Source organism: Microtus ochrogaster, linkage group LG5, assembly GCF_000317375.1.
Source record: "Microtus ochrogaster isolate Prairie Vole_2 linkage group LG5, MicOch1.0, whole genome shotgun sequence".
Lineage (NCBI taxonomy): Eukaryota > Metazoa > Chordata > Mammalia > Rodentia > Cricetidae > Microtus > Microtus ochrogaster.
Window position 1 is genome coordinate 12,585,271 of NC_022031.1, and position 23,498 is coordinate 12,608,768.

Here is a 23,498-nt window from a genome sequence, read left to right on the forward strand (position 1 = left end):
TCTCTCCATTAGTAGGTCCCATTTGTCACCCACAGAGCAGAGGGTCCTTAAGATTTTAATTTATTTCCCAATTTCCACTTATCTAATGTATCATTTTCAAGAAAGCGTGGATAAATCAATAAACATTAACTCAATTAGCTGCTCTTAAAGGATTTATTCTAAAATAAGGGGAAAATAATTTGCTGCTTGTGTCTTTCACACTAATAAAATTACCAAATTACAACAGAAACCCTAAATATTTAAAGGGAAATATTTTCTTTGTCATGACTGTTTTGGGTAATAGTGATGATAACCTGTATTCCAGATGTATATGTATACCAGCACCTCTGCTAAGTAGCTACTTTAGTCTTTGTAACAACTGCATTTGTTACTTACTACTTCCTTTCCCCCATGCAGTGAAGATTCTGAGGCCAAACAAACTCCCTAGGTGGGTGAAGGATTTCAGCCAGCCCTCCATCCCAGGTGTCTTAACCCTGAGCCTGTAGATCTGCTGAGTGATGCCTCAGAACTTCCCAGCTCTGTGTCCAGAGAGAAGCCCAACCAGGGACCAGCTTTGTGAGTGCGGACTCTCAGGTGGGTCTCCGGAGAGAGTCAAAGTGGGGCTCTTCTGAGGCTGGCATCAGCTTGCTGCTCTGACAGTCCCCTAAGGTCATGCATGCAACACTGCTGTTCTTTCCTGTGGCCTTTGTGTACGCTTTCTCCTTCTTCTCCAAACAGTTTTCTATCCTTTCCATTCTACCCCCTCTTTCAGAAAGCCTGCTGTGCCTAGTAAAGTCTGCATAACTAAACTTCTCTAAACTCTAAGTGCCACACGAAATAGACCTCTGCTCTAATTTGTGCTTGTGTAGTATGGCTTTTCTTTTATACAGTTCACAGCGACAGAACTGGGAGAACACAGTGTAACTTGACAGTTTCCTATCGTCCCTTCCATAGCAGGGTCTCCAGAGAACTATGCTACAGTCTGATGGTACTAAAAACTCAAAATCAGATATGATAGTGTCGACAGATCTGAGATATGAAAAACTAGCTATGAGCAGCTGTGCATTTATGTTCCTAGAAGACTCTTTTAAGGGTTTACACAAAATAGTTCTAAAAATAATTTTATATGAGTTGTTAAGTGGAAACAAGACAAAATCACCTCATAGGTAACAGAATTTCAAAACATGCTCAACAAATGTGGCTATGTAAAGGTAAATCAGAAGAATCCTGAGTATGATCTGAAATATCAGAATATTGTCTCCGCATACTTGCTAACAAAGTAGTAGGCAGATTACAAACATTTTTGAAACAAACAAAAAATGCCACAATTCTTTCTATTATAAAATCTGAACCAAAGCATTTTGAGAAAATTATTTTTGTTTATACAAAATCAGTTCATTTATGTAGATAACATTATGATTCTACATTTTATAGTGAAAATCAATAACCAAACCTTATTAAAATTATTATTTTCAAAAAATATGATCTGTAATATTTCTCCACAAAACCCCAGCATTAGTCTTCTTTCGAGTCTTGGATTTGTTCATATTTGCGGCTTATAAATGATGAGGTTCCCTTGCAGGGCAGGTCTCTGGGCAGCCCTGGACTGAGCTTGCTCTCTTTCTCCTCACCTTCTCATTGAACTAACTGCAGAATGTGTTGGGGAGACAACATCCTGATGAAGAAATGTCAGCACCCTCCAGAAACAGGAAATCTTTCAAAGCAGGCTGCTTTCCAGAATCCCTGTACCCTGAGAAGGTGTTCTGGACATCGAGGGGACCAGCTACCTTCGCTTCCACTGTCCCTTGTTGTGCGCAGATAACACCGTACTCCATGCATGGCGTACAGGGGTGTCTGTATCCCTGCACTCAGAGTAAGTAATACATGACGAATCTACTTGACAAACATCCCTTGGGCCCAGAGTCCTCTAAAGCTTGGCTGGATGTAACCAAATGATATGTTCATCCTTGGAGGGTATGGAAGAAGCCATGCCTGGAGTCAGAGCAAGCTGTCCTGACACACACACACAGAGACTGGAGTCCACCTTTCACTTATGACAGGAATCTGTGCTGCGGATAATAATATGAGCAGACCTGGTAAGGCAAACTATTCGAAAGGCTGTCTCTCAGCAGCCCCAATTCCTTCCTTCATAGAAACCCTACAGCACACAGAGAAGCCGCCACTGCTGTCTGAAGGGAGAATTCATGTATTACAAAATCATGAAGCTCACATCTGTGACTCTTGGCTTACTTCTAAAGACATAAACCTATTTAAAACTTACAAACTCTGCAACTTTCTTCAACTGCCAAACCCAAACCCAGCGTACTCAGGTCTGATTATTTAGAATGAGCTATTCAACTCCTGACAGTGTTGTTTAATCATCACAGAGACATCAAACTGTTTCTAAGCGTGGTTTTATTACTATCATTACCCTTCAGTGCCATTTGGTGGCAGGAAATGAGACTTTGTTACTCTGAGTCAGAACTTTGCACGTTGTCAGGAACAAAAAAAGGTAAGAGGTAGTCTCATCCCTTGGAGGTCATGATCCAAGGAGCAGAACACGGCACAGACAAAATCTCCTGGCTACAAGACCAGGGAAAAACAGGAGAGTCTGATAGAAATCACAGAAGTATGGCATGAGAGCTGAGATTTAAAAAAAAGCATAGGGCGTAGGCAGTGTTCTAGGATGGGGAAGCAGCGGTGGTCATAGAGGCATCAATGTGCCATGTGTGTGAAGGTGTGGCTGCAGTTAAGCTATAGGCATCCTTGAACAAGTTAGAGAAGCGTTGCTCCTGCTCCATCCACATGCATAGATGCGGCCTAGGGCATTACTGTCTGCAGAGGGCAGAGACAGCAGCGCTTTAGAGCCCTGCACCTCAGGAGCAGTAAGGCGTGAAGTCAGACAGAAGGGCCAGAACTCCTCAGTGAAATGCCAAGGAGTCTGAACTAGACTTCGGACCATGACAAGTCAGGGAGGATGTGGGTCAGGAACGACCCATCCCAGACGTGGCTTAAAAGGTAATTCTTTTGGCCAAATGGAAAGTAGGCTGGAATTGGGGGAGGCAACATGAGGAAGTCCAGTTAGTGGCCCCTCTCACAGCAGTCTGAGATGAACAGAACCTGGACTGCAGAAGTGTATCTAGTGGACCCAATAATGTGGAAAATGATTTAGACACGCAATCATCAGGACTGTGCATAGGAACAAAGTGTGTGTTCAGTGGGGGCACAGGAAGCAGGCTCAGAGATTGTAACCAGAGTTCAAGACGCTGGAAGCAAGTTCCATCCCCATGCTAATGGATTTCAAGTTTGGTTGGTTTCCTGAAGGACAGCTAGCAAGATGCATTTAAGTCTTCATGAAGCAGTGTCTTCTGGGACTCTGAAGGACTGACAGGGACGCTGGACAATAGTAAAAAAAAACATGGCAGTCATACCTGAGCAGAAACAGTTCAGCTCTCTAATCTGCAAAAGAGGATTAATGATGTTTTCTCATAGCATTAGCACAAAGTAACAGTGGCCAAATAGGCCCCACCTGGAGAGGCAAGCTTTGCTGGAAGCCAAGAAGCTTGGTTGTTTCCAATTCCTTCTGGCTGTTTTCTCACCATACTTGCAGAGGGGAGACTTCAAGCCCCACAGAACTGGAAACACCAACTCTCTGACCCCTCTCAGGAGACGGCCTCCCACTGCTGATGTGGAGAGTGGAGGTGAACCGTGTCCAGGCTTTGTGTATGGTCTTGGACTGTGGGGACTTCGGTTCATTTTCCTCTGGTTGTCAAGGAAATGGGATTGTGAGAAAGAAACAGGGCTCAGCTAGACCGCTGTGCTGATGGGTGTGAGCAAACACCATCCCTGACAGAGGGTGTTTCAACCATAAGTGAATACAGCTTTGGGTTCTGTATCAGGTGTGAACTAACTGCGACCTCCCCCAAGTTATATTTCTGCTCACACAGAATGCTCTGTGGAGAGAGTGAAGTCACAGAGATGGGAAGACAAGCCCTCCTTCCCTTGCATAAGCTGAGTTTGCGATGAACCTGTTCCTCTCAAAGAAACAGGAAAGACCCATCTAGATTCTGGTTTCAAAGAAACCATGAAAAAAAAAGCCTATCTCCTCTTAGACTCCGTTGGCCTTCCCACGTTCAAAACAAAAGGAGGCTGGACTTGGGAGGTCATCAAGGTTCCTTTAATTTACAATCTATACTATGTTTCATGTCATGAAGTTTAACAAAATATCAGCACAAAGAAATGATACAAGAAAAAGCTAGCATAAATGCAAAATTTAAAAAGAGCCAAAGAAATCAAATGTTTAACAAAGAACATATTAACTGATATAGTCTCTTCTGAGGAAGACTCTTGAGAATCTCAGAGGTAAAGGACGGTACACTGGCCTGGGGAAGGATAGGTTTCTCCTTAATTTATTTGGAAGATCTGCTCCAGGTGAAGAAATAGAGAAGTGGGTGGTTAAATAAGAATATAGGATGAGGTAGGTGAGCCTACTCAGACAGAGAGAAAATAAAAAGATAAGGAAGAAATCAAAGCATGTTCTTATTTATGCTAAACTGCAATGAGAAAGACAACACGATACCTTCCAAATCTTCCTCAGCAGCAATATGGTTCCCTGACCAATCTCTTCTATACTGGAAGCACTGCATGAAGACCCTCTGACAGGCAGGCTGGGACGGCCCATAAACAGTCCAGACCTGTTATCCCGTCTTCAAGCTGATTCATTTCAAAGTACAAAAGAAAAATCCCTCATTCTTCCTTTGGGAACAAATTGTACATGTTATACTGCTAATCAAAAGAGTTTGCTGATTATTAAGTTACCTTGTGCTAACCTGTAAAAATTCAGGGAGAGGGAGGGCATGTGTGATTATTACATTATAATTATTCTGTGGAGATTAAAACATTTATAATGGTTCCTGTGTAGAGATTGAAAAATAAAAACCAGTGCTAAAAAACAGATTTTCCCCTCAATTGTATTATTACCCATAATGCAGTTACTTGACTTATATAATACAATAATTTTTTTCACACCTGCAGAATTCATTTAAGAAATTCAATGGTAAACGGCAAATGCACAGTTTCCTGTCTCCTAGCCTGCTCATTCTTATCTTTCTCCAGTGTGTACGCAGTTCGTTTCTTCTGCGGCACAGCAGATCATCAGCCATTGAAAAGCAACACTGCTTACCGGTGTTTGCTTGTGAACCAAAGAAAGCGAGCACTGAAACATGCCAGATTCCTCACTTTGAGGCCTCTGCTAGCTCCTCAGAACAAAAATTCTCACTGTAGAATGAAGTAAGTCCGTCCCAGCACAAACCTGGGCATAGAAATGCATCGTAGAACGTGGCCCTGATGGATTTCTTAATCCAACCAAGTTCTGGTTGAAGCTCCTCACTCTGACACCAAAGTACAAGTCAGATAATCCCACACAAATCATTGTGAGAGAGGACCATCACTCAGAAGTGTAAACTAAAGTTTCAATGTTAGAAATAAGTTCCCCGCTGAAATTTTGGTTGAGGACATTTGCCGGATGTCACCAACTAGGACAACTGCAGTTCAAGAGCCAAAGCAGTACTCGAGGTTTTATATCGATTCAGAGTTACAGCAGTGGTCAGAAGTCCTTCCTCTCCTATGCAAATACCCTGAGGTAGGTCGCAGGGAAGGATGCTGTGCCGACATCACTCGGCTGCCCTTGGTGCTGCTGCGCCATAGGCTTGAGTGTCATCTATTTAGAGTGACATCCGACACTTGTGGTTGCATCAGGAGTGACTCAATGAGACACAAGTTAAATCATGACACTCAGGGTAGCAATGACCTCCAGCATCCTGAAACACAATCCTGGGGAACTAATAAAAACATTTCATCTTTCTATTCTTGGGTAATGGAGCACTTCTCATGGATTTCCATGCTCGATCGGGTTATTGCAGGAGGTTATGTTCTGAATGGACTGAACGCCTGACTTGGGAGACAAAGTCAAATCCACACTAAATTAGCAAATATGTGTCCCAGTTCACTGTATTTTCCTGCAGGGGAAGTCTTTATATTATAATGTGCTTAGATGAAGATGTGGCAGTGTATGCATCTGGACAGATGTGTGTACTTCAGTGACTTGTCCCTGGGGATACATAGAGGACCTCCTTTACGTCAGGGTTAATGAAAAATAGTAAACAATGACCTAGGGAGAGATGTGATAAGTAACCCCCACTTCATTTATGCATTTTATAAGAAGTCAACTTAAGGATGGAAATATACACAGTCAAATATAAATAGTACACAAGTGCCCAGTATAGAATGATAGTGATGTTAGTGAGAACATCTTCATCAAGATGAAAGCAAACTTCTTCCTCTTTTCCACAGTCCACCTCTGTATCTGTTACTAGAGTTCTCTGTTGGCCATGTCCTGCTACTTTCTTTACTCTAGAAGTCTGAAGTCAGGCCGACATAGCATTCACTGAGATGCCTCAATATTAAGTCCTTAAATTCTGATTCCGAGATACAAAGCCATCTGGTTCAGGAGACATGGGGAGAGAGAAAACAGGAGGAGGTGCTATGCATTGTTGAAGACAGACACAGAAAGTGCCGCTCATCTGCAATACCTATGTGCTGTGTGGGACACGCTTGGTGTTGAGACCTGAGGCTGTCTCTGCTCATGCAGGAATAGCTTCATTGCAGGCTACTGGTAAGCAAGGAAAATTTCCAGAAGGATTGTAACTGAGAAAGTCCCTATCATATCTTAAAGTACCTAAAGTGGGTACGTGTGGGTAAATATCCTACTCAGTACAGATTTATTTATCTTGAAGCAGGATCTTTTTATGGAGACCAGGTAACCTTTGAACATGTAATCTTCCTGCCTCAACCTCTCACTTTCTGGGATTACAAGGATGTTACTACACCTGTATAGGTTATTCTAATGTCATGAGATGTTTATAAATCTCTACTGCATATAATTGTCCCTTTCATATATAACATTAAACATTATTTTATTAACTTATATAGCAAGGAGGAGGAAACCCCAAACAGGTGAGGCTATGTGATCAGCTAAATTCTTTCAGCCACTCGCAAGCTTAATCTCAGTTTACACTACATATAGTTCACATTACTGGCTCAGCACACTAAAACTGTTGATTGTCAAGGAACCCCAGTCAAATGAAATAAAATCAGCAATGCTAAAGCACTGCCTGAAACAAACATCTTCCTCGTGAGTTATACTTTGTCAGCTATTTTGCTGCTATGATTTCAGTAGAATAGACATTTAACTCAAGCAATAATTCCAAAATTGAGTGCTAATTATTTTGAAAGCATGTTTTATCAGACAAAAATCAGTTCAAATTGGTATACAGATGGTGGCTCCATTAAGGATGGCTCTTCTTTTGAGTTATTTAGTAATCTTCACTAAGGTCAGAGAGGTAAGTTCTTCCAAACATAAGTACAAAATTTGTTTATAAATATTAAAGGCAACTTAAAATTATAGGATTGTAATATTTCACTAAAATCAGGTACAGCATTTTATAGAAAATATTCTCTAGCGTTACTAGGGTAATTTAAAAAATATTTTTCTAATTCTGTTTATTTTTTGCTTTGGATTTTTTATTACTACTTTATTTGAGTCATTAGTGCATGTATTTCTAGTATGCTGTCTTTTTGTGGAACAATTTGGAAGTACAGTTGAATAAAACATGAATAAGACATCTAAAGCCTTTTCTTTTTGGTGATTAAATCTGTGTACTACTTATTGCAATATTCAATAAGACATTCAATACTTTATATATAACTCTTGAAATTCCATAGTAGTCATACTAATGGAGCATCTGAGAAGAGATATATTTTATGTCATATGCTTGACCTTTCTGCCAAACTTAAAAGTGGATCATTAAAAGGAACAAACTAATGATATTCAGAATAGCCTTTCCCATGTTCAGTTCTAGGTCAATTAACTGCTATATCTATACCATATTGTATGTCAGTGTGACTGGCATTGTTCTAAGCCACGCCATGCATACTAGTCTATCAGTTTTGAGGGGGAAAATGATCTGTGCACTCTGTAACATGCTGTAGATAAAGCTAAACCATGAAAATATGAACACAATGGAAAAGGCAGTTTTTAGACATCTTCTCAATGAATCAAAGCGGTTCATTCAACTGTCGGACAGGGTCTCAAGGCATTATTCCACTAGAAACCAAATTCTTCAGCACCGTCAAGATGGGTGAGCTCTCTGCACATGCGACTGGAATTTCCTCTAAGCTCTTAGCATTTGAAGGGATTCGTTTCTTCTTCCTGTTTTAATGGGGGATCAGTCTCCAGTGTGAGCAGTTAATCAAAACATATTGTTCAAACCCGTCTAGAATCTTCCAAAGTGGAGAGTGTTAAATATTGTGACCGTTCTTCATAATACTTAGGCTGATTTAAAATAGCAGCTCATTCATTCATAAAGGCTCTTGCTTGAAATAAAACCGATCTGCTATTACTTGGGACTTCAAAGCCATAGCATTTAAATATTGCAAATGCATTCTGGCTTTTGATAATATTAATCAGTGTAGAAAGAGCTTCTTGGGATTTTAGATTAACATTGAGAATTATAATACTTATTGAGGTTTAAAAATCAAGTTTGAAGGAAAGCATGAATGGCTTCATTTTGTTTTTTAAGAGATGAGAAGCTGCTTGCCAGATAGGATTGGCTCTCTTCAGAACAACCAGAAACATCTAACCAGTCAAAGAAACAAATGAAAAATGAGTAATTCTTAGATTTTTCTTTTTTTTCAAGAACATTCTTGGGTGCAGGGCAGCTTCTTGGTAAACATGAAAACCTGAGTCAAATTCCCAACTTTGTGGCACAAAGTGGGGGAGTGGGGAAGTGGGGGAGGGTGATCACACAAGCTATAGAGTCAACTGAGATGCCTTTCCATGCAAAAAGAAGTTACTAATAATTAGATTAGAACAACCACCAAAACAGTTGCACAAGCAGGCTTTGCTCTCACACCTCCATCAAGTTAGGATCATACTCAGAGTGTAGGTTCCTCCTATTCCCCTGCCTTTCTCATCCTGATCAAATGTGGCCAAGTGAGGAGACAGGCCTTTTGCAGGCAGCCTTTGTGGAAAAACAGAGAAGGGGAATTCAGAAACAGATCATAAGAACCAAGGAATGAGATATTTGGGACATTTGGACAAAAATCCTACTATTTTCCATCTAATATGTTTCTTTTTTATGAATATTTTTAACTGGGATTTTGACTACTCTGTTTGCATGGATGATGCTTTTATTTAAAAAAAAATCAAAACATGAACCTCCAAATTCACCCTCCAAAGCCTGGCCACATTGTGTTCAATCTCCCAGCTCCTACTGGCGACTCTGAGCTCTTAGGCTATAGTACCAGAGAACACATACTGGTTTAATTTGAACAGGGTGAATGAAGAAAGAAGAGAAGAAGATGCCGAAAGAAAAAGAGAAAGAAGACCAAGGAACACCAAAGCAGCCACTAGCTTGGTAATTAGCCCACTGTCAATCCTGGGTAAGAATTACAGACCTCCTGTCTACCTCACAAAATGCAAGGCTTACACGGCGTCCGTTATCTTTTGAGCCCGTCATTATGTAAATGTTTATTGTCACTTGGTTTTGATCACAAAGCGAGGCATCGCAGAGTTACATGAAGAGTATTAGACAGCAGACCTTGGCCCTGTATGGACCCGCAGGTCAACATAAGACAGTTCTGATCTTGAACTGAACAGACATCATCTGTGGTTCTATTCTAGTGCCTTTATTTTTTTTTTCATTCAAAACATAAGAATAATTGATCCAGGTGCTATAATAAGAATGAGAATGTTATGGATCCTTTCTCCTTGATGAGCCCAAAGGTTTTTCGTTTCTTTTGATGTATTTTCTCTTTACTATTTTCGTGACTTTAAAGACCCAGACAGTAATACAGTGGGATAAGGAAGGGTATGGTTCTAAAGGAGTTATTGAACACAGAGAAGAGATCCTGACATTGACCCTGGGTCTCCAGTGAGAGGAGGTCCAGCCTGGCTTTAGGTGCTGTGTTGGGTCATGCTGCCCATGATGACCATGCAAACTATGGGGAGAAGGAGTCAAATACAGGGGCGCAGGGTGACCTCCTTTTCCCAGCTCCCTGCAACTTCAATGGAAACAATGACACCAGCAAGGGGAGAGAAAGTAACCAGGAAGGCTGAAGAGACTTAGACAGGCTAATCAATTACAGCATTTTCCAGCTCCCCTCTATCTGAAAAAAAAAATGTCATTCCAAATTATTCTTTGTTATTTGGGTTCTTTCTTTTCCATAGGGAAAATTTAACTTTTCTCTTCAGGTGGCTGTTAACAAAACTTGTGGGAAAAAAACAAAAAAAACCCCAAAAAACAAAAAAAAAAAACCTTTTCCAGTTAATTGCTCCCACTTCCCTTAAGCTGTTTCCTAAGAATGAAATATGGGAGAAATGAGTGAATGAGGGGGGCAGGAAGAAGAATAAGGAAAGCAGAGGAGATAGACGAGGGAGGAGAAAATGAGGCTGCTTTCGAAGGACAGAGCCAGGGGGAAGGAAGAGAAACGCCAGAAGAGTGGGGAAAGTGTAAGAGGGAGGACAGCCATGGCAAACGAGGGAACTGAAGCAGAAGCGGACAAGATCTGCTGCCCACTCCTGACTCCGAGCCGTGTCTGACAAAGTTATTATGTGGCTCCCACTGCCTGGTTCCACTGAACAGAAACGTTATTTGTGTGTGCTGCTCTAATCAGGTCAGGGCTGCTTGGCACCCTGGTTCCCTGCATCGCCTCAGCCTGAGATCAGTCTGCTGTCAGGCATTATTTCCTCCTATGCTCAGGCTGAGCCTATGCTGTGGTCTCTAGACATGCTAGACACTGGACTGATAGCCTTAGTCCACAGCTCTCTTTAGACATTCAGACTGCGGCCTAGGGTGGTATTCAGTGAGTTAGTCTCCTTCAGAATGCAAGCGGCTGTGCACCTCTGTTCTCTACCTCGAGCCTGAGGGTACTACAGGGGACAGGACATCTTTTCCTCATATCTCCTAAGCATCCCTTATATTGAAGTCCCTGTCAGTGATATTTGTAGGAAATGACCATTGCAGTTCACTTGGAAAAGGCCAAATAAAGAGAGAAAAATGGTTTGAATCTGGAAACAGACTAACTTGTTCCAGTCTGGAAGAAGTATAAGCTCAAATCTAATTCCAATCTACTGCCCAGGAAACTGACATTGAGTTAGTCCTGGCCCTTGGCCTTCGGCAGTCCTGTGAAAGCAGAGCAGAGCCAGTAATCCCGTCACATGTGTTCAGAGATGTGTCCTACCTGTTTTCCAGGCCTGTGCAGCTGAACCCAACATTCATAAACAGCCTGTAATTTTAACTCAGGGTAGTATTCTACATAAAGGTGAATACAGGTACCAAGATACACTGGCAGGATTTAAAGAAGTCAAAACCCACCTTGCAAACATAAACGTATGCTGTAATACCAGATCATAGGTCATACTATACCACTAAGAGCTGACGGTGCTAACATTAAACACCCCTGCACATATCAGACAAGCCCCACTACTGACACATGCTGGAAACCCAGAGGTATCATTTTCGCCAGGCCTTTCAGACATTATGAAAAGTATGATTACAGTCCGTTGTCTTCTGTCCATATGCACAGAGGCTAATTCGTCAAATATTGGTGTTTCAAATAAACTGTGTTCTTATGCCCTTTTCTGTCTTCGTTGTTGCTGTTCTAATACACCTGAAAGTTTTTGAGCAGAGTAGCTCTTTGGGGGATACTGGAGAGCCTGTTCTCTAAGGGTCCAGTTGTTACTAACAGGATCATATCCAAATATAAGGTAGAGCAGGTCCGTAGTGAGTATGTGTATCACAGTGCATGGCTGAGCAATTGCTACTCAACTGTTGAATATGAATTCCATATCAGTGAGTAGATTTTCAACTCACTATGAGTTGTCTGACAAAGATCTTTTCCTTCTATACTAGGAGTGTGAATGGAATGGCAAATAACCTTAAAGCATTCTTTTTTGGGTTTGTTTGTTTTTGTTTTCTGAGACAAGGTCTCAGTACATAGCATGAGATGACCTGGAACTAGACATATGGCCTAGGTTGATTTTAACGGCCAGCACTCTTCCTGCCTTTCCAGTTTGCGTGCAAGGATGAAAGCCATGCAACGCTGTGACCGATGGTACTTTATTTCAGGAAATTACAAATAAATCCGAAAATAAAGAAAAATTAAAGGAGGAAAACCCCAGTGTTTCCAGCAGTATGAAATTCCTGAGTTAAAAAGATTTAATTCTAGGGAGAAGGGAACATTTTCACAAGTTTCTGCTTTAGAGGTTTGTGCACGTGGAGCCCGAGCTCAGCTGACGAAAGCAGCAGTGATTGGACAAGGAGGTCAACACACATGCGCCCCACAGATCTCTGCCTCCTGTGTCTCCTAAGAACACAGAGCAAAACTAGCCACTTCCCATATGAGTTTCACGCACATGAAGAAGCCAGATGTACCCGTACCTAAATACATGGGGACTGGAGGGCCATCCCACTGCAGATGTAATGCAACTACCTATTCCTAAATTACGAAAACGCCATTCCACATGAATGCCCTCTCATCCCCCAACCCGCTCTAGAAAAAGAACAAGCATTATTGCTTTTCAAGCATGTGGAAGAAGACATAAGTTTGCACTGAGCATCAGGTGGAGCTTGTTTTAAAAGCTTCAAAGCTCAGACAAAAGAGGATCAGTTTCATTAAACTACCATAGAATCAGATATAAACATTTCCATAATATTTCACCACTGAAACAGAGAGAAATGAGGACATTGAAATAAACGCAAATGCTTTATGACTGTCCTTAAGGTAGCAAAATCGTTCTTTCTTATTAATAATGTGGAGACAAGTGTACTGTTTATAACAGCGTAGAAACTTGAAGGCCAGCGTGCATAGCTTTTATGTCTTGTTATAAGCATATACCTATACAAAGCAAGCTTAAATAATCATTAACATATAGGGTAATAATGGTGTCTTACAATAATCCATTATCTTCCTAGAGATCAACAAATGGCTACTGCTTCTAAACATTGGAAGTCAAATATCTGCCCTTGTGTGGAAAACATGTTACTGACCTTGTTCTAGCGCTACCTTCTTCCAGAAGGCAAGAATACATATTTGAAATATTTCCATCACTATCGCTCTACTTTAGCTACATATAAATAATGTTATGATCAAATCTATCATATTAACTTCAAACCTTCTTGATTTACCTGCTTAATTTTACACAATTGGTTAAATTCCTTCTCAAACTTTTAGTAAACATAATTTGTCCCTCTGTTGCTGAAAGTCTTCTTAAAAAGTTAACTTTTAAATTTGACAATACTAACTTAAATCTAGAGTCTGTTTCATTCACTTTCAAAGTCGGTCCCATATTTTCGGCGGGAACTCAAATAAGTAACTGAACACTCAGCGTGGAAGAAAGGAAGAACCTTCCTACAAAACCCCACATGGCGGACACATCGATCTCCTACATTACAGGACAAGTGAGAGCAGCCCAAGGTTTCGTCACTGAAGAAAAGGGAATAAGAAGCTAGCAAGACCATCTATCTGCCACAAAGATACATTTCCTCATTGTGAATAAAGAAAAGACCTTTTTAAAAAAATTTAAAGTGCACATACTGCCCAGAAAAAAAAATGCTTTTGAAAGTCTATCAGAAACCAACCCAAACAAACCAAACACTGTGAGAAACAATGTTCTCATTTGCATCAGCTGCTTTCATTATTTAAGTTGCAGATGATCCTGTAGAATGTGCATTTCTGGTCAAAGGGCTCATATGTCTATTTTATTTGTATAATTATTTGTGTTTATATAGAGAAGAAATCTGAAAATAAATGAGTAGCATGATAAACTCATATGATGGCATTTTTCTTTCTACCCCTCTCCATGTCGTCTATCAGAAAAGAACCATGGATGTTATTTATGCTCCTGCAGCTAAAGACAGCTCCTTGTTTCCTGTCTCATTCACACCGCAATATAGAATTGAATACATGGCATGAAAATTGACTTCCACTTGCTTTCGAACCTCTAGATAAAATTAGACAAACAGAATCATGTATGATAACCAAACACAAAAACTGGTGACAGAAACTAATTCAGATTTGTCTATATATGCAGGCACAATGAAAAACATGAATCCGTCTTCATTGTAATCAAACACTTTATAAACTCTGAGACATGACAGTATCCCAGTTTTATAACTGGGAAGCATGTATCATCAATAGTTAAAACCATGCCTATTAGAGAAGACCGCAAAGGACAGGGCAACAGGCACATTGTAGACTCTGGGCTGGGCGTTACACAGTTCTCAAAACGGTTCCTTTCCCCTGTATCCACCCCCTCAGTTCTCTGGGCCATGCTGTCTTCTCTTTGCCTGAACTTCCGCTGAACCAGGCCAGGAGTCACCTTTGCTACTTCTAATAACAGCACCTTCTTGACCCAAGATAAAGCGCATGCCCAGGTCTACAGGACTCTCAGTTAGGACGTCTTCCTGCACCTCCAAAGCCACCACACCACGTGGTACACCAGGAAACTCAGAAAGCTACCATCTGGTCCAGGTCGGGACAGACAACAATACCATTTTCTAACATCCCACAGGAAAAATGATTATATCTGCATATATATGATGCTGGAAAGACTTTTCCTTTATCTGTGTGGCCAGTTTGTTCTGTCTTACTAAAGCAATGAAGAAAACGATATTCAGTGGAATGTGAGAGCTACACCTTTTATGACCCAAGAAAAATGCAACCCAAGGCCTTGTTTTTCATACCTTTGCAGCCACCGATGAATTCGGTTTCTCCAGCAAGTCCCAAAGTTTCTTCCTTTTCTCGGGGCAGCAGGTGTTGTCAAACTCCTCTCCCTCCCGCTCGCGCATGGTCTCTGCCTCCCGCCTCAGTTCTTCGTTCATCTGCTCTTTCTTCTGATGGTATCTGGCTTGGCAGCAGGATTCCAGGTAAATCTCATCGATGCCCCAGTAATCAAGCTCTTGGCCAAAAGAGAGCGCACACATTTCTTCCATCATGTGGAGCTTCCCTGTCCGGTAGAAGTTTAGAATGGATGTGAAAGCTCCCGGATGTCGGTCGAAGAAATACTCGTTCTCGTTCAGATTGTAGTCATCGCAAACCTCCAAGAGGCTCTCGTGCGTGTTACAGTCCCGGAGCTTCCCCAAGCGCGTCCTGGGGAGCCTATCCAGAGTTCTCCACAGGACTTCGTGGTTAAGGCCCCCCACATTGATCTTCACTCTCCGAGAGCATGTTTTGCTTCGGATAATGTCTACGGGTTCTGGAGGAAGAGAAAGTGTCGACCTGGATGTCTTCCTGTTCAAGCCAGGTGGAGCCTTTTCTGCCATTTTGAACTGGACGGAACCACAGATCCAGGGTCCTTAGAGAGGAGGTCAGCTGAGGCAGGATTCCTCTGGAGCAGGCGTGTCCATGACAGCTGGGGGGAGAAAAAAGGGCATTTAGTCATACACAGTTCTCCCACAGCGCTGCCTGTCCTGCTGGGTCACTCTGCTGCTACAGTCACGGATACCATTAATGGTCATTGTTTTTCTCCTGCAGGTATAAACCTGGGTTGTAGGAAATAAGAGGGGAAGCCACATAATGAGGTTCCCAGAGGAAGCTGTGTGCTCACTTGTGCACATCTGTAGCTTGACAAGACCCAAATACACCACCGGTGTTGCAGAGCAGTGCAGGTGCTGATGAAGGCCCCAAAAATAAAGTCCTGGCACAGTGACACCAGCTCTGCTGCTAACCTACCCCGCCAGGTCCTGTTCACAACATCCGTTTTAGGTGAATGACCTTCCTCCTGCCAGCACCTACTCCAGTCACTGAAACCAAAGTCTGAGAGTACCTGGCCCTCTCATCTTCATGCAACTACAGACCTCTGGACATTATAGCTCCTAGAAACTGCTTACACTCTCTGCCGTAACCCAGTCCCCAGCACCAAGGGCCCGAGCTAATCTCCTTGCCATCCTTGTATGTGGCACTCCAAGAGTCATTAAACTGGCCCAGCCTCTGGTGTTGGTCATCTGAGCCACTCTCACCACACAGCAACGAACACCATCTACTAAGACACAGACTTGTCCTTATTACCCTGTCTTAAACCTTCAAAGGCTCTTTGTTATTGGAAGTAAAACCAAGTCAGCCATACAAGATCCTCTCCACGTTCCCTACTAGTCCAAATCACTGTCTGGAAACCGTCTTCTATCTATAGGGAATATAACTCAAAATACTTAGGGATTTTAGGAACCTTTAAATGTGTGTAGATAGGTTGATAGCTGGATGTTAGATAGATAATACAGACAACTAGATATAGAAAGCTATACCATGAAATAATTTTCATATATATATGCATACCATTTTTCTGTTTTAATTTTAGTATACTAATAGAAAAACAATAATAGCTAATAGTAAAATAGAAGAACTATAATAATATGGTATATTAAACATTATCTAAAACTAAGGAGTTATTAATTTCTATAAATTTCCATGTAATATTTTAGGGCCTTGTTTGACCATGGTTAACTAAAAACACAGAAAGTGAGTGGATAAAGGGAACTTTTCTGTTGTACCAACCCTGTCATGCCCACAGCACTGATTTTAGGACTTGGCTCATTTATAGCAAATTCTGGTGGGATCTCCAACTTTTGTATTTGCTCTTGATCAATAACTGCTTGCTTTTCAAGACTTGGGCCAGATGTTACCTCCTCCAGAGGATCTTCCATGACACACTTCCTCTGGGATCAAGAAACTGTGTCTCTTGTCTTCCACCATGTTACTGAAACAGTATCTTTCCGTAATGTACTGCAAGTTCCCAAGAACAAGCCCACCCTTCTTTATTTTTATGCCCTTGTCATTGAGTACTGTTCTTACACATTGGAGCGGTTTGCTTTATTAAAATAATGAGTCAATTCTTTGTTTTCCATAAGCAGCTAACAGTGAGGCAATGTATAAATGAGGTTATTGGGGTTGTGTGCCTGAAATGCATCTATGTGCACAAGCTGTGCATGGTCAGAATCTGTTATTGCATGCCGAATTAGTGTCCTTTTGTTTCACATATCTTTCCCACTGGGCCTAATGTTTAGAACACGATATTTATAGTTTTTCCCCTTGATGGTCTTGTTGTATTATCATCTGAAGCAAGAAGAATCCTCGTGGCTATTATCTTCTGAGTGATTTGGTAGAAAATCCCAGAGCTTTGAGAAACTGGCCCACAGAGCCCTCTTTGAGGTAAAGCGCCATCTTTCGCAAGTACGTGGCTGAGACTAAAGTGAAGTGATGAACTTTGAGATCCGAGAGGTTCTTAGGGCTAAGACTTTATTGTAAGATGCACAGCAGTTTCTGCAAGGCCCAGGATTCTCCATCTGCATGTTAAGTTTATTTCTCCATCTGGAGGCCAAGTATCCTCTAAAATGAATATGTTTGCCTTCTGAAGAAAAATTTGATGGACCATATGAGAAGGGTTTTAGACGTGGGCAACAAAAAAAATTGGGAGTTTTTTCAGACATACAGGAGTCTTTTAAAGATACATGCACACATACACTTCCCTCAGGTCTGGCCAAAAATAATGTCCATTTTACAAAAATAAAAAGGGATGATAATGATTGCTAAAGTTGTTTGAGCTTGAGTTCTTCCTTTAGGAAGACAAGAATAATATCTCATCCATAAGGCATGATATCATGATGAGTAAATGAGACCATTTGTATAAAAGCTTCACTCTAAGAAAACACATCTAAATAAAATAAGGATATTCACAGATCTTCCTCGGGTTTGGTTTTTCAACTGCTGAAAGAAAATGAATAAGAAAAAACACATTCATGTTTATTAAATGAGTGCTAATCCATCTTTTACCTTTTAAGGCCTGGACTTGTGGGTCTCATTCTTTCTTTCTGTTGAAAATTAGACCTACAAATTAGACACTCTGTAATATGCACTGTGTTGGTATTGATACTCACATCCACATTTTGTATCTTACTGACATTGAACTATAAATATTTTTAAAGGAGCAGTAGCATCAATGTCAGACAAAATTAAATGAAAATATTAGGAAAAGGGCAGTTGCAGTGGTGAGCACAGATGTCTTTTCCACTGAATGACGCCACCCTGCTACTAACGTAACAACTCAAAGTCTGTTACTAGTTCACGTGAACAATCAGCACTAAGGTAAGACTGCTTTGAACTTGGAGACTGTTCTATTTGCTTTTCCTTCACTGTGATAAAGCACTCACCTGGAGCAACCTGGGGAAGGAAGGGTTTATTTGGCTTATACCTCCACATCACACTGTGTCACTGAAGAAAACCATAGAAGAACTTGAACAGAAAACGGGAGGTAGGAGCTGAAGCAAAGACCACGGAAAAATTCTGCTTCCTGACTCACTGACTGCTTCTGCTTAGCTAGCATCCTTCTACAACCCAGGACCACATGCCCAGGGTAGCATGATCCACTGTGAGGTTGACCCTTCTCCATCAACCAGCAGTAAAGAGAATCTTGCAGGCATAACCATAGGTCAAGCTGATGGAGACATATTGTTCAGCTGAGATTCTCTCTCTTCCCGGGTATGTCAAGTTCACAACCATGAACAGCCATCACAAGGAAAATAAAGAGAAAATGCACCTCCTCTTTTTGGAATGCCATGCCTCCTGATTAAAATAGTGTTTTAATTAATTACCTCACATATGAGGTTTATGACAAAGACAGAGAACATTAGCATGACTCCGGTAGAAACATTTCCTATCTATGATCAAAGGTCTATGTCCAAAGACCTGCCATCTTGTGATGGTATTGCTAAGAGTAAATGCTGTGTCCAAGTCACCAGCACGACGACACCATTTACTTAAAGCTTTTGCATGCCCATGACTTCCGCTGAATTTTCTTTCAAAGGGTGTCTAAGTGAAAAGAGGTCAGAAGACTTAGATTTCAAAATATCTTCTTCACTGATCAAGAACGTTCTATTATAAGAAATCCCATGTTGATTACAGATCCCATAATAAAGATCAGGCTGAAACCCAATCCTCTCTTTTCAAAGAGAAGAGGGCAACCGGGGCAGAGGACGCCCTGTTGATTCGACTTCCATCCAACCGAACATTGTCCACTGCGGCTCTTGTGGCCGTGATAAATGTCTTCATTCACCCTTGGCAGAATGTTCTGTGTGCTTCCTGATTAAAGACATCAGCTCTTGAGTAACTAGAGAATGAGAATAGTGTTCAGAGAGTCAAAAAAGTTTTAAGAATAAGCCAATAATTCAAGTACACTCCAGCGTACCAGCCCCGACAACAGAACTTTGGAGAACACACCGGCCCGTTGTGTCTACCAGCTGGTGCCTCTCCCTACTTGCCTGTCTCCACTGCCCTACAAATTATATGTCTTGCTTCTATTCCATCCCCTGTCTTCCTAACATGCATGTCCACTATGTCATTCAATTCAATGGGAAAACAACCACAAACACACACAGAAAAACAGAGAATATTATTTTCAGATTTACACTGCTTCCCCCAATTTTTTTTTCTGTATCTCTTTTAATATAAAGACTTCCCGAGATGAAACTATCAGATCTTATTTTGGAAGAAAACAAAATTATGTAAACCAAGCTGTTGCTATTTTTCAGGTGCTGGAGGCGGAACCCAGTGCTTGGGAGTTGGACTCACTAAGGTACACACCTTATCGTTGAGGTACCACAGCCCTGACAGTGCTCTATATCCTTTTTCACTGCCTCTGACGAGATGTCACTGTGTTTCCCAATCATCGCTTAGACTCCTTAAGTTAATGTGGAGCAGCCTTCCTCCATCAGCCGCCCAAGCAGCTGGGCACACAGGCATCTGCTGCTGTGCCTGCCCCAAGGTGCTCTCCAAGGAAAGGTGTAGAGAGCCACAGCATCTCTTTCCATTCAGGCTGACCTTTCACATTTGAACCTTTCTGAGTGGGCTTTGGTTTGGTCATCCACGAGTCTATGATTCTTTGACTTCCCATGACACAGCCCATGCTATTTCCATGTCACTGTCATTGTCAATTGGTGGCCTTTCCCATCTTCCCCCCAATTCCTGTGTTTTTAAACAGGAATAAACACAGACTACCTCCAAATCAATGAAAACTTTTCTTTCCACTTCTGGCTTCCTAGCAGAAGATGGTTTGCATATTTCACTTTAAGAGCCCTTTCATTTTTTATCACGGCTTAGACAAGACTGCATTCTGAATATCATAAAAGTTTCACTCATTTTATTTAGTGTTTGGTTAATTTTCTATTCTGTGGCATTTCATTTTTAATCTATGGTCTTTTCTTCCATATTAATTTTACTTCTAACAATGAATCTGCCGGTTTCCTCCAGGTTAGGTATTGTGTCTTACCACTCCAGAGTGTTGGAAAAATTTATGTTTTTAATTTTAGTAATGCAAATGGATACAGTACTGTGTTCTCTCACATATAATTTTAGATGTGAAATTATGTCTATCATAATAATTTTACTCCAGAAAAACTAATCACATGATTCAACTCATATATAAGTAAAATATCAAATGTAATGATTCAATACTTAAGCTATAGGTGTTAAGTAATTGTAGAATTTGTACATATGTAAATGATCAGTCATAACAGATTATATCCTTATGTCATGGATGAAACGGCAGTGAATATTCTTTCTTGGCAGGTGACATTTTGTCGTCGCTGGGTTGACTGTGAAGCCTGCAGCTGATCAATCGGCCAGTACAAAGGCACTCAACATCCCCTCATTAGTCTAAGAAGAAAGCAGCTCCCCCCACAGTCAACAAGAGCAGACACTGGAGGTTACACAGCTGCAGGCTTCTCCCAGCAGTGTGGAATTAGGCTGCCACCCGTGCAGGCCCAAAGCTGACAAAACACAACTTTCTGATCATGGCATCATAATTACAGCTTCAGGCTCCAGGTTTGAGGAGGAGACTTTCTTTTTTTTGCTTTGCTTTTTTTTTTCTTTTCTGCAGACTCAAAAATACTAGCATTATGTCATACTCTTGACACATCCTTAGTGTAACCAAGCAGGGTAAGACACACGTGTGATTCTGGGAGCACAAACAGCAAATGTTTCTGAAGGTCTCAGTAACGTCTCATTTCGGTTTTGTGCTGCTGGTCCATGCTGACCAGGTATTTGCCAGCAAATGGCTTGAGGACCTCTAAGTCTCTACAGCCCATATCTAGCTATGTGGTTGCTTCTTAAAATGTCACGTATGTTTCAAGAAGTAGATTTTTGGAGAGCTGTTTCTATTTCAGAAAGTCACAACTATTTTCTGAGGTTGATATATGGATGAAAAGACAAAATAACTGTTAGATGACAATGATACCAGTTTTAAAAATCCACTCCCTGCTATAATGCCTTAAAACACCTTTTTAAAAGGTGGGAAAAAAAAACATTAAAATGACAAACAACTTAAAAAAAATCTATCAAACTTCTTAGCTCACAATATTCTAAACAGACTTCCTGGAACCTCGCCAGGATTCTGAAAACAAAAACAAAAACAAAACAAAACAAACAAACAAAAACCCTGAGCAAACCAGGATTACTTTGGAGCATTTCAAACTGTCCCTGGCTTCAACATGCCAGACTCCAGTAAGGAAGGACTTGGGTGATGTTGTTTGCTGAGTACAGGGTGCCACCTCTCTTCTGTAATCAATGGCCACTCATGTTTCTGTGACCCTCAGTTTTAGCACAACTATTTACTCTTTTATTAAAAACAAAAAAAGGGAAAAAAAAACCCTAGACCTTTCCCCCCTTGCTATAAGTGATACGATGCTTTTTTTAGATGCACTCAAATGGATCCCCAAGGCTTGGCCTTTTGTGGTCACAGGATGCGTTGTGCTGCAGTCAGAAGGGGGGGAAAGGTATTAAAGAAGTTGTAATATGAGTATTTTTCAATAACACAGATGTCCCCATATCTATAAATAAATTATATCATTTAGACACCCTTTTCTTCACTAGAATACAAAATCATTTAAAGAATTAGACCATGTATGCGTGTGTTTGCTATAATTAGAGCATAAAGGTTCTAGACTTATATTTAGAACAATGGTTTTTTTAATGTTTCTTTAAATATATTCCTTTTATTTCTTGAGATTATAGAATAATTATATGATTTCTCTTTTTCCTTTCCTCCCTCCAAACCCTACCATATACATCTCCTTGCTCTCTTTCATATTCATGCTTTTTCCCATTAATTGTTGATAAAGCACAAAGTTCAACTTTTACAGTAGCATTCTGGCATTCAAGTGGGACGTTTAATACTAAGATGAAGAGTGTGACCTTGTGGAGAGTTTGACCTTATAATGGAGAGGTGCCTTTATGTTGGGAGTTGAGGTGTATTATTTCAAGTATCTCTTTTTACAAAAGTCTTCCAAGAATCACAAAGGGAAAAAACGAAGAAATCCAGAAAGCAATCAACAGAAAAGTTCTTAGCACTGAAGGAATAGCAAGCAAAGGGCCACATTAATCTCTTGAAGACTACAGTTACTAGCTGGGGTTCTGTCTGGATGGTAAAGTCAATTCCTTGGATGACTGGCTTGCATTTCCTACTCCATTTGGATGTTTGGCATAAAGTAAATTTAGGCTCTTTGAAACCAAATTTATGAAATTTGGGTAGAATGTGAAAATATTGTTAGGCCCTTTCTAATAATATTAGTTTTATCCCACATAATGAGTCTCAAACATTCAGGAATATACTTTTTGCACAAGTGATATATCTCAGTTAGGCCTAATAGTAGACATAAATTTTCAAATTATGTTCCTGTCCTTATTTTCCAGAGCTCAGCACCTGATAAATAATATAGTTTTCTTAAGGCTCAACTACTAAAGATTGGACTCTACAGCAGAATCTATTTCTGATTTTGTGTGTGTGTGCATGTGTGTGTGTATACTCTTGGAGGCCAGAGGGTGCCAGATCCCTGGGGCTTAAACTGCAGTGTTGTGAGTCACCTTACATGGATGCTGGGAACTGAATTCAAGTCCTTATAAGGATAGTAAGTGCTCTTCATCATAAAAACCTTCTCTCTATACCTCTAAACATAAATATTACAACATGCTTTAATACACATGTCTATGTGTGGGGACTAGAACAAAGCACATGGCAGAAGAGAGCTTCTATATGGCCCATTTTTCATATTTATAACTTTTAACCCTTGGCTCCAATGAGGTCACGTGATTAAGTTGACATCACCTAGTCTCTGTTTAGCTTGATCTAGAACCCAGACCTGTCAATGCTGAGACAAGCCACTTTCCATCACTGCTGCCCCATTACCCTTGGATTCTCACTTATTAGTGAGCGTTTTAAAGAACAACTCTCATGCCAAAATAGCGAGTCAAGCAAGCTCAAGTTGCCTTTTATATGTTGTTCATTTAAAGAAAGGGCAATCAATTTCTTTCTTCAATGCCATGGGAAGTAGACAAGATTGCCGGGCAAAAAATTGGGATCTTGGGGGTGGGGTGGGATGGGGGTAAGGGGAGATGGGGAGAGAAAAGTGAGAAGG

The 23,498-nt window shown here is 40.8% G+C and overlaps 1 protein-coding gene across 1 annotated transcript in view; it reads right to left on the minus strand.

The window, feature by feature from the left end:
• Kcnb2 (potassium voltage-gated channel subfamily B member 2) overlaps nt 1-23,498 on the minus strand; it is a 439,988-nt gene that overhangs the window by 396,695 nt on the left and 19,795 nt on the right. The window contains exon 2 of the mRNA XM_013351787.2: nt 14,784-15,451. Within this exon, the coding sequence (XP_013207241.2) occupies nt 14,784-15,362 (579 nt within the window). The 5' untranslated portion in view covers nt 15,363-15,451. The remainder of the gene's footprint in view (nt 1-14,783; nt 15,452-23,498) is intronic.